Source organism: Ipomoea nil, unplaced genomic scaffold (assembly GCF_001879475.1).
Source record: "Ipomoea nil cultivar Tokyo-kokei standard unplaced genomic scaffold, Asagao_1.1 scaffold2845, whole genome shotgun sequence".
Classification (NCBI taxonomy): domain Eukaryota; kingdom Viridiplantae; phylum Streptophyta; class Magnoliopsida; order Solanales; family Convolvulaceae; genus Ipomoea; species Ipomoea nil.
The window spans coordinates 9,249,371-9,260,893 of NW_017619273.1; the positions used below are offsets into that span (position 1 = coordinate 9,249,371).

The 11,523-nt window shown below is 37.0% G+C and overlaps 1 protein-coding gene across 3 annotated transcripts; it reads right to left on the bottom strand.

Annotated features, from left to right (window-relative positions):
- Positions 1 to 223: 223 nt before the first annotated feature.
- On the bottom strand, positions 224 to 3,327 carry LOC109159687 (protein STRICTOSIDINE SYNTHASE-LIKE 3-like). Of its 3 annotated transcripts, none has more exons than XM_019307773.1 (5): positions 3,183 to 3,327; positions 2,757 to 3,087; positions 2,002 to 2,283; positions 1,631 to 1,798; positions 224 to 814 (listed from the first exon to the last, which is right to left on the bottom strand). In XM_019307773.1, exons 2-5 carry the CDS (start codon positions 3,083 to 3,085, stop codon positions 412 to 414), a joined length of 1,182 nt encoding a protein of 393 aa, XP_019163318.1. In that variant the 5' UTR covers positions 3,086 to 3,087; positions 3,183 to 3,327; the 3' UTR covers positions 224 to 411. The 3 variants fall into 3 exon arrangements, with proteins under 3 accessions (XP_019163318.1, XP_019163317.1, XP_019163319.1); XM_019307772.1 differs by having other exon boundaries at positions 3,200 to 3,306; XM_019307774.1 differs by having other exon boundaries at positions 3,240 to 3,300.
- Positions 3,328 to 11,523: the final 8,196 nt, after the last annotated feature.

Below are 11,523 nucleotides of genomic sequence, written 5' to 3' on the forward strand. Positions count from 1 at the left end.
ATAGCGCTGCACTGTTCATGCTGCACCAAAACATTAGTGTAGTGGCGCCCCGGTGCGAACCGGGGCACGCCATTTTTTTTTCTCCATTTTAGCGCAAGGACGTGCCCCTTGGAGATGCTCTTAGATCTCCTAAACCTAACCAACCTTACTAAATATGGAGTAACAAACACCTTAATATTATAACAACTTGTAATCCTAAAGTTATATTAGGAAAATCGTTACATCGTATGCAATCATCATATACTTAGAATTGGGAAAATAATAGGGAATACAGAACAGCCATTGAAGTTCTCAACACAACTAACTACTAAACAGAGTTTTAAAAAAAAAAAAAATAATAATAATAATAATAATAATAATAATAATAATTCTGAAATTGATGAAATGAAAGAGGCAATTATCTGTGCTTCACTACTCCAACTTGTAAACTGCTATACCAGACATTAAGACACTGCCCATCCACAGTTTGCCATCCTTCTCCTCCACCTCACTAATAGCCCTCACAACTTTCCCTGGTCTGTCTTCCAAAACTTGCAGAACCTTACCTTCTGGGCTATACTTCACCGCGATTGCATGAAGGTGACCCCCGATGTGCATCAGGTAATGCAGCTTTGCAGAAATCGGAAGCTTCAGCAAGAATTTCCGCAGTTTCAGGTACACACTGCATATGTAACTGTACAATGTTCGACGACAGTGGACTGCTACCCAGAATTCACCTCTTTTGTTAGTTCTAATGTTGTCGGGGTAACCTGGCAGAATCGCCATAACTTCTGTTGTCCCTGATTTCTCGCCTTTCAGCCAGTACTTGGATAATCTACAAAGGGATACACACTTCTGGTTTTAACACCATCCATAACAAGATCACGAGAGAGCAAGCAAGTTCAATCACATCTATATATATATATGTATATATATTCACATGCCATTCTGAGTTCAAGCATTCCATCTTTTCATTAGTTCTTTTTTATTTTTGCTTCAGAAAACAGATTACGGGGGTGTTTGGTAAATAGATGTTAGCTGATTGGGTTAGTGGGCTTGATTAGTTGATAACATTAGCTGATTGTAGAAAAGTGTTCCGGTAAATTAGCTGTTAGTTGATGATTACATACAAAATGACTTTCTAAAAAAGCTGATCGAAAACGCTGTTTTGAGCAGTTTTTTGAATTTTAGCATTTTGGAGCAATAAGCTGTTACAAAAAGCTAATTAATCAAACACTCATATTAATTGTTTAACCAAATCAAACAAGTAGTCAAATAAGCCAAAATTGACTGATAAGCTAATTATGTTACTAAACAGGGTCTATAGCAAATTCTCGACAATGCCATATATATGAACTATAACTGTAACCTTATACAGCTTTAGATTTTACCCCACAAAGCAATTTCTTTGGGTTGGAGGATCAGAACGCGAAAGAGGGGAATCAAAAGTTCTGCATATAGCCTTAGCATACACAAGATAGATCTACATAGATTAGGAGACATAACAATTGTAATGAGAACTTTACCACCCGTCGAGCATATAATACATAGAAATAATAAATATGCAATCTCAATATCAGGCTTAGGGTTTTAGTTGAAAATCCTTCAATTCTACCGTATATAAAGCTACAAAGTGAGAAATATAACGCACCTGCCCTTGGAACCTTCGCAATATACAAAGAAGGTCCCGTCCTTACTCAGAGACAGACCGTTTGGAAACTGGAGATTGCGCACTAGAACGGTGGTTTCTTTTGTTGCTTGGTTGTATTTGAGAACCCTCCCTGAATCTTCTGCCGAGAAAACCAGCTGCAAAAAATTCCTGAAGGCACATACGAAAGTTATGAATCTTGCAACCAGATAATAATGACGTTTAAGGTTACGCTTTGATCAAACCCCTTAATGCTGTGTGGACTTTAGGTAGAACCGTAAAGCCCTGAATTCGAATTAAAGATAGAAAACAAACAACACCAGGAGATATATGCAAACCGCTACCACTTAAAAAGAGAAGAATCCATAAATTACCTTCGGCGATATTTAGTACTGCTATCTGTAAAATAGACGTTCCCTTCATCGTCAACGTCCACATCATTCCCAAATGTAATAGGCACTCCTTCAGCCTCAGTTGATAGTGTTGTTGCTAGCCCACCTTCAGGTCCAACCTTCATCAACCCAAAATATGCATCTGCAATGTATAAGTCACCAGTTCTTCTGTCAAATCTCAAACCTAAAGGTCTGCCACAGATGTGCTCATCCTTTACATAGCTCACAGGGGTTGGGTTTGGTTTTGGGTCACACACACTAGACCTGAAACAAGACAACAATATAAACAGATCACAAACATTACATTAAACCCATCACCAAGAACTGTATATAGTAATGTTTTCAAGAATATTTGAACACTGCCCACATGGGTAGCTCAATTGGTTCCTTGTGACAGATTGTGGGCAAGGACACAAGATCGAACCACTGACAGCAGTGTGAGAGTTACACCCAATGTTGTGGATGTTGGATTGAATGACTAGAAGTTGTTAGTCAATCAAATTCGCTCAGAATAATGCTCAATACACCATATAAGGTTCTTAGTCGAGTATGGGACAAAACGACTAACGTTACTTTGCAGGTCTACCGTTTAAGAGGAAACACAATTGAGAGAACATCAACTATGGCTGGAGATCAATATCGCAAGTTTCTCGATTTTGTCATATCAACATTAAACTACATTCAGTGGATTCCTAGTGGGCACCTAGATACATTTGGTTGGAAGGACTTTGGCTGACCTGTTAGCGGAGGTATAGGCAAATTCGATCCATTTCTCGCCGTTCCACATCAAAACCCTGCCGTCGGCGACGCCGGTGTAGGGCCCCCGGCCTTGCGGGTCGAAGGCGATGCTCTCCGGGCCGTGAATTTGGCTGGGGAACTTAATTTCCGACTTCTGAAGAAGGTTCTGGGTGTCCTTCTCCAGCGGAAGCTCTGACCAAGCCGGCGTTTCCACCTCGTACACCTCGAAGTCCGGGAACTCCGAGAATGCGCCGTGCTTGAACGGGTCCAGAGCGCAGTATACTGCCACCAGTAGGAAAACTCCGGCCAACACTCCGGCGGGCTTCATCGCTTCAGTAATTTTAGTTTCTTAATCAATTACTCAAAGATTAACAACAACGAAATCAAAACACATAACTTTGCAGTTATATCAGTCCAAGAATAACCTTAGTTTCTTGATTACTTATAGTATTTGAGAGGTAAGAAGAGCGTTGGCTAACTACCCGGTAGCTACTACACAGCGACTTTTCAATTCTTGGCTTAGTAGATGTCATCAATCCGAGAGGAATACTTCTTAATTGCCTTCTTCACCGACAAGTTGGAAAATTTTTGCCCTTTTATAATCATGTTTAATAACTTTCACTAAACTATAGATACATCATACCTATTTCTATTCACTATAGAGTAGTTTTATAATTTTCCTTCTATAAATTAATAAAAATAAAGATTAATATACATAAACATTAGACTACGACACATCACATTTGGAGTGACGAGGAAAACCTGCAGCAACTCCCCGATAAACATGCACATCACATCGCATTTAATAACATTTAAATATATTATGTTCATAATATTTATTTTATATGATAATAAGTTCAAACGTTAATGTACATTGACATTAAATTGCAGGTCTATTATATATATTTTCATATAGTAGATTCATTATGTTCATAAAAATAAAATTTAATGTACATAAATATTACATGCACTACATGTGTATCATGGCTATAGTGTGAGATGAAGAGTGCAAATGATTGTTAACTATACTACCTTAAAATGATGTCATTTTGGATCAGGAACCGCCTTGCAAAATAGATCATGGGCACCGATATAACAATGGGAGCCAAGGTCAATACATTACAAAATAATAATAAGGGCATGTGCAATAGTTTAATTCATGTGAAAATCATGCACTCCTCATTAAACAATTAGGAACTAATCAGAACAGTTCATCTAGAAAAATATAAAAGATTTGAAGCAATTAGAACAAAAATGTAATACTCCTTCCGTCTCATTTTACCTGTCTTACTTTCCTTTTTGATTTGTCTCAAAATAGTGTCATCTTTCCAAAATTGAACATAGCTATCACTCTACATTTTCCAATTTACCCTTTTGACTTTTCAAATTTGTAGAGGCAAGTACAATTGTACTTTGTACTAATAGCACCTACTTTTGAGGGGCAAACTTGGAAAGTTAGTTTAGATATGTAATGTTGTATTAGAAATCGTGCAAAAAGTAACATAATCAATTAGGAACGGAGAGAGTATCATTTTTTGTAAATAATTCAAATTTTAAAGTGTAATTAATAACATTATAGAGCATAACCAAACATAATAGAACGCATCAATTGATAAAGAGAAAATGACACTTTTTCACCCTAAGTTATATACTTATAGCACTTTTCCACCCTCAATTATTTATGTAAGCACATTAGCCCCCTTAATTATTTTAAAAGTGGTGGTTTTCCCCCCTGATATATTAAATTGACATTTCTACCCTTAAAGTAAACATTTTATTTATTTTACTTCTCCAACAAATATTGTGTATATGTAGCAATGACCACGGTTCGGTTCGAACTGAACCGAACACTATACCAATCGAATTAAAAAATTTCGGTTATGATTCAGATCTAGAATCCAATATTTAGATTTCAATTTATTAAATTTATGAACCAAAAAATTGGATCATGAACCTTGAACCGGTGGTTCCGGATCCGGTTCGCGATTTTGAACCGTCTTTATTTTAAATTTTTATTTTAAAATAATCTAAATTCAACAATAAATGTATTTTATTTTTTCAGTTCGGAACATGAACCGGCCATTCCGATTTGCGATTTTAATAAACTCTAAATATCGCGTTTTGATTCTAAATTGTAATTGGAATATTTTGGATTTGTTTGGTTTGAACCAAATTATAGTAATAATTTGTTGGAGAAGAAAAATAAATGAAATAATTATTTTAAATATTTATTTTAAGGATAAATATGTCCATTTAACATTTTAGGGGGAAAAAGAGCCACTTAAATAATTCAGGAGGGAAAAGTCTTATAAGTATATAACTCAAGGGGAAAAAATGTCATTTTTCCATTGATAAATCTTGAAAACTACACTGGATTGAAAGAGTAAACTCAAAGGTAAACCACAAACACTAAACTACTAAAAAACAAAAGGTGAACCCCAAAACTAAATATATATAAAAAATTTAAAAAAAAATTAAAAACTAAACCAAAAAAGAAAAAAAAAAGTTAAATAAACTGTTAAATTTTATATGAAAAAGTAATTAACCTCATGAACTTTAACATTTTAAAATTAAACATATCAAATACATCAATTATTATTGTAAATATAATTCACATGTTAATATTTTTTCCCTCTTAATTGATATGGAATATTATACTGTATCTACACCCGAAGGGTGTTGTCCCCTTCTACTTGAATCTACACTTGTAGTGAATTTTATTTTATTTTCACTTTTAATCTTACATTTTTTAATATATTTTTTTAATTACCCCTAAAACTTTTGGAGTATTGCCCCATATAACTCAACTAGTAATTCATCCCGCGATGCACGGGAAAAAATTATGTTATTATAAATATAAATAAAAATAGAAAAACTAAAATATTTTAAATTTTTTAATATAATAATATTTTTGAGCTTTCATTGGTCAAGTATTTATTATTTTGTTAGAATACAAAATTACAATTAAAATTAAAATTAAAATTTTGTATGGTTAATATAATCTTTAATTATGTGCATATTCTAATAAACTTATAGAGAGAATTTACATAATTACATTGCTTAATTGTATTTCATCTATATTATAATTTTCACAATACGAATAATAACTAAGATAACTACATTTGGGAAATAAATTTCAAATTTTGTATAAGTAAATCTAAACTCTAATTGAACACATTTTGTATATGATTATATAATATATATAGCTATTTTATTTTTCAAAAGTACATTTTTTATATGATTATATAATATATAGCTATTTTATTTTTCAAATGTTTTTTTTTATATATTTAATAAAAGATGTTGTGTCATTAATTGTAATATTAATTACTTCCCAAACCATATAACTTTATTATAGTTATAAAATAACTAAATTGTAATTGAACTTATTGAATTTTGAATGCAACAGCATGTGTCGCGAGAGTCCCTTCTTCATGAAGTGTAATGTTAGTCCATATATATTTGTGCATTTTTTTGGTATTATTTTATTTGTGCCTTTTTACCATAAAATTCTACCTAATTTGTTTCATACTATGTTTGTGCCTTTTTATCATAAACAATGTTAATTCTATAGCAATAAGATTTATTTCGTATATATTTGTGCCTTTCAATTATTATGGTTATATATATATATATATATATATATATATATATATATATATATATAGTGGCGGAGTCAGAAAATGACGTGAGTGGGGGCGTACTTGAAATGATTTTAGAATTGTCAATGATAAAATATCAAACACCTATAATATGGTTTAAATACATTATAAATTATAATACAATATTTATGATAGATTACATGAGTTAAGGTCGGAGCCAAAACTATATTTGGGTAGGGTGAAATTTAAAAACACATTGAAATGTTATAAAAATATTTATGGCAAAATATAAAACATAATCGATTATATAAAATAGTTTGAATAGAAAAGACATTATATTCATAAATACTTTAATTTTAATTAGATTAACTTTTTTTTTAAATGCTACTAGCTCTATTACATTGTAGTATCTATTCATATACTTTAACAACCTACTGAAACACAAAGAACCAATAACACTTCCACTAAGGCTCGAACTCAAAATCTCATATACTTTAACAACCTACTGAAACACAAAGAACCAATAATACTTCCACTAAGGCTCGAACTCAAAATCTTCCAAATAGAAGTCCAACCCGGATACCATTAGATCACATAGTCTTCCTTTTAATTAGATCAACTTAAATTTTTCTAAATTTATTTGAATACGATGAAAGTATAATATAAATGTGTTGACTACATTAACTAAATGATTCACTAAAAAAAATTAGACTTAAAAAATATTTAATTTATTGAAGGGTTTAAATAAAGAAAAGAAGCTAAAATATACACACAATTACAGTATACAAAATTGTTGTTGGTAAGGGTTGAACCCATGTTGTTGATAAGGGTTGAACCCATGACATTTAACGTGAAATTCAAAGCTCAACCAACTGAGCAACTAAACTACTTAGTGACTTATATATATATATATTTATATATATATATTTATATATATATATATATATATATATATATATATATATATATATAAAATGGAAAGAGGTGAGGGGGGGGGGGGGGGGGGGGGAGAGGGGCAGTTGATCCCACTGCCCCCATTGTAGTTCCGCCACTCTGTGTGTGTGTGTGTGTGTATATATATATATATATATATATATATATATATATATATATATATATATATATATATAATTCTATTCTGGTGAAAACATATCTTAAAATAAAAATATGAGGTCTATTGTGGTGCGTTGGATGATGCGGATGGACGGTTGTGATTTGGGCGGGTAGTTTCCATTTGTTTATTGGGTTTTTATGTTAAGAGGGGTAGATGGTGTATTTTGCGTGCATTGAGTCCTAGTCAGAGTTAGGTTCAAACTCACGCGCACTGGTGGACTCTTTCTATTGTTCCCGTCTTTTGCTTGGCGTGAGTAGGGAGTGTGTGAGACGGTCTTTGCTTATCGCGTCGGCTTCCATCTTGTGTTCGATCGCACGTCGCTATGGTTGTCGGTGGGGACCGCGGCAGGTTGAAGAGGGGGGGGGGGGGGGGGGGGGGGCACCGGATGTCGGCCGAGGTAAGTTATGATTGTTTGTTGTTGTTTTTTCGTCGCTTTCTTGCCTTTTTTGCGCTCTGGTCTTGGGGGTTTTTGCTGGGTGGTGTCCGGTGGCCGTGTGGGTGTCATCGGGTGGTGTAGGGGGTGTCAATTTTGGGGTTCGATTTTTGTAGATAGGGTTCTGGGTAAGCTAGGGTTTTGGGTGGTGGCAGGTCTGGGTTCGTGGATGTCCGATTCGGTGCGGTGTTAGGGCCTTGGCACTCCACGGCGGGGGTGGTGGCCGGTCTGGGTTGTGGGTGTTTTTTTTTTGTTTGTATTTGTTTCCGGCGTTCGCCGGTCGTTGGTTGGGGGTTTTGGTTGGGGTGTGGCTGGGTCGTCTGGGTGTGGCAGTGTGGGGTTACCGGGCGGTGGTTCTGGTTTTTGCGTCTTTTTTTTTTTTTTTTTTTTTTTTTTTTTTTTTTTTTTGTTGTTGTTAAATACCTGTTTTTGTGATTTTTGGCAGTGTAAATAATTTTATACATTCGTGGGTTTGTGAAGGAATTGTGGTCCGTGAATTGTGTGTTTTGTATTTGTTAGCTATTAATTGTGTGTTTGGTCTTTGTTAGCTATTAATTGTGTGTTTTGAGGGATTGATTAAAATTGCCGTATACATTGCATATTGTGGGTATTTTGCATCCCACATATCTTAAGTTGTGCTATGGTAGTGGTGGTAGTGTGCACTTTTAGTGTGGTTAAAGTGTGTTGCTCTGTTCTTTTTTTTTTTTGTTTTTTTTTTAATCGTATATAATAGTAATAATAGTTGTAGTTCATTTCTAGGTTTCGTATTAAGTAGTATACATTGCTTAATACGGGTTATATGCATCCCATGTATGTTAAGTTGTGCTATGGTAGTGTTGGTAGTGTGGACTTATAAACATTCATGAGTTTGTAAATAAATTGTGGTTCGTGAATTTTGTGTGTTGTGTTTGTTAGCTTTTAATTGTGTGTTTTGAGGGATTGATTAAAATTGCCGTATACACTGCATATTGTGGGTATTTTTCATCCCAGGTATCTTAAGTTGTGCTATGGTAGTGGTGGTAGTGTGCACTTTTAGTGTGGTTAAAGTGTGTTTTCTGTTTTTTTTTTTTGTTGTTTTTAATCGTATATAATAGTAATAATAGTTGTAGTTCATTTCTAGGTTTTGTATTAAGTAGTATACATTGCATAATACTAGTTATATGCATCCCATGTATGTGTAAGTTGTGCTATGGTAGTGTGGACTTATAAACATTTATGAATTTGTAAAGAAATTGTGGTTCGTGAATTTTGTGTTTTGTGTTTGCTAGCTTTAAGTTGTGTGTTTTGACGGATTGAGTAAAATGACATTATACACTCCATATTGTGGGTAATTTGCATCCCATGTGCTTTAGTGTGCGTGTTCTCTTAAAGTGTGTTGGAACTGTGGGCCTTCTTTTTTGCAGGTAAGAAGGTTAAGGGTGTGCGGGCTGTTCCACGAGTAGTTGAGGGGGGGGGGGGGGTTGAGTGATGATGACTTTGTTTCCCCACCGTTGGCTTTCTTGGATAGGTTGGAGCAAGACCCGGTGTGGAATGCGGTTGAAGAGTCTTCGGATGGTGGTGAGGGGTCTGGAGAAGAGGATGCTGACTTTCCTACTGTTAAGTTTCGAGGGCAGTCCGGTGTGCTTGTTGATGCCCTTCAAGATTTGTCGGTGCGACAGAAAGATGATATTAGGGGGCTAGGATTTGGGCATTTGTTAGAGTTCAAGGTGACAGAGTGTCCTCCTAGCCTTGTTCATTGGCTTCTATCTAATTTTGATGGGCAATCTAGGACGTTTGACTTGGGCGGTGGTAGAGTCCTCCCTGTGTACGAGCGTGATGTTGAATTAGTTTTGGGGTTTCCGCGGGGCGAGTCTAAGATGGTGAAGCGTGAGAGGTTGCAGATTTGCAACCTGTTGAAACATTGGAGGGGTTTGTTTGGGACGGTGAGGTATACGGTGTCTTTGTCCATGGTTGCAGACAAAGTTATTTCGGAGGTTGATGGCGGCGATTGGTTTAAGAGGCACTTTTGTATGTTGGTGCTGTCTACGCTGGTGTGCTGTATGAGCAATGACTATGCAAATCAGATGTATTTTCATTGTTTTGATGATGTCTCTCGGATCCACGAGATAAATTGGTGCAAGCTTCTGCTCGATTCTTTGGTGGAGACGCAGGATGCTTGGATTTCGGGTCGTCATAAATTCTTCGTGGGCCCTGCGGAGTTTATTGCGGTATGATAGTATTTGGTATTTGTTGGCTTTTTACGGTTTCTTTGTGTCATTCCCTTATTGTGTTGGTTGTTTTTTCAGTTATTCTATGTGGACCGTGTGTTGGCGTTTGAGCGGTCTGTTCCACGGCTTGTGCCTTCGTTGCGTGGGTGGACATCTGAGCTGTTGTTTGCTAGGGAGGCCGCGAAGATGAGTGCTGGTGGATTTGGCCTTGGAGAGATTGAGCCTGCTGGTGTGTTCTTGCATGTTGATGCTGATGGTCCTGAGTATGGGCCCAAGGTATGTGTGCACACTGTTCTGTTTTACTTGCACACTAAATTTTTTTGGTTGGCAGTGTGGTACTTTGCTTATTTATGGGGTACCTATTTTGATCGTGCTAGACGTTTGAATGTGTGGTTGGTGAGGCTGCTGCTGCTGCTGCTTTGGCTAGTTCGGCTGATAGCTTGGCCCAGTTTTTCAAGATGGCGCGTGCTAGGGCGGCGGATGGGGAGGTTTGTCGTCGTTTGTATGGTCCTATGCAGCGCCGGCTGCGGGATTTGGATGCTGATTTCCAGGAGATTTCTGAGGGGTTTGGCGTGAATGAAATTCCTTCCTTTAGCCTTGGTTTAACGCAGGATGGTGCGGCGGTGGGTGATGGTGGTCGTGGTGCATCTGGGGGGCACAGGCGTGAGTCTTCCCCGTCTCTTAGGGATGGGGTAAGCTTGTTGGTGTTGTGTGCTGGGTTGGGGGCTGCGATCAAGTAGGCTGGGTATGCTGGGCGTGGTGTTACAGGCGATGTTGGTGCGGGGGTAGGTGTGGGTGGTCACGCTATGCCGGAGTCTCGAGAGGCTACTGCTGTTGTTGAGGTTGGTTCTTTAACTTTGTTGTTTTTTTGGCAGTGATTAATTTTGGGTCTCGATACTGTGTGCTAGTATATATATGTTGTCGTGTTTGGTAGTGTGATGATGATGATGGTGCGTGTGGTGGTCATGCTGTGGGGTCTGGTTCGGATGGTGCTCGTACGCCAGACACTCCGGGGTTTTCTACGCCGGCGGAGGTTTGAGTTGCTTATGTTTTGTAGAAATTTTGTTTCTATATTTTAGTGGGTGTGCTAGCGTACTGTTATACATGTGTGTGCCTGTATTTCGGGTGTAGTGTGCTGGATGTGTGCTTCCAGTTAAGTCTTGCATGCCTGTTTTTTTATTTTGCAGGAGTGTGGTGGTGGTGTTGTTCCCCGCGGTCCTACGTTGTCGGGTGGGGCTGTGTGTGCGGCCCCGGTTAAAGCTGTTCGTCCTAGTAAGTATCTTGCGACTGATATTCCGGTGGTTGCCACTCGCCTTCAGTATGAGCCGTCCAGCGTCAGTGATCGTATTACATTTTCTGTTCCCGATGCCCCCGAAGATGCTTTGATCGTTAATTGGTTGCTTGGGGGCT

What these genes read in the sequence shown, in the direction of transcription:
- LOC109159687 (XM_019307772.1), bottom strand. Translation starts at nt 3,290, where the DNA reads ATGACATCTACTAAGCCAAGAATTGAAAAGTCGCTGTGTAGTAGCTAC. An exon ending in GCCTATACCTCCGCTAACAG is followed by an intron (nt 2,284 to 2,756) that starts GTCAGCCAAAGT and finishes GTCTTGTTTCAG; the next exon opens with GTCTAGTGTGTGTGACCCAA. An exon ending in TGCGAAGGTTCCAAGGGCAG is followed by an intron (nt 815 to 1,630) that starts GTGCGTTATATT and finishes ATCCCTTTGTAG; the next exon opens with ATTATCCAAGTACTGGCTGA.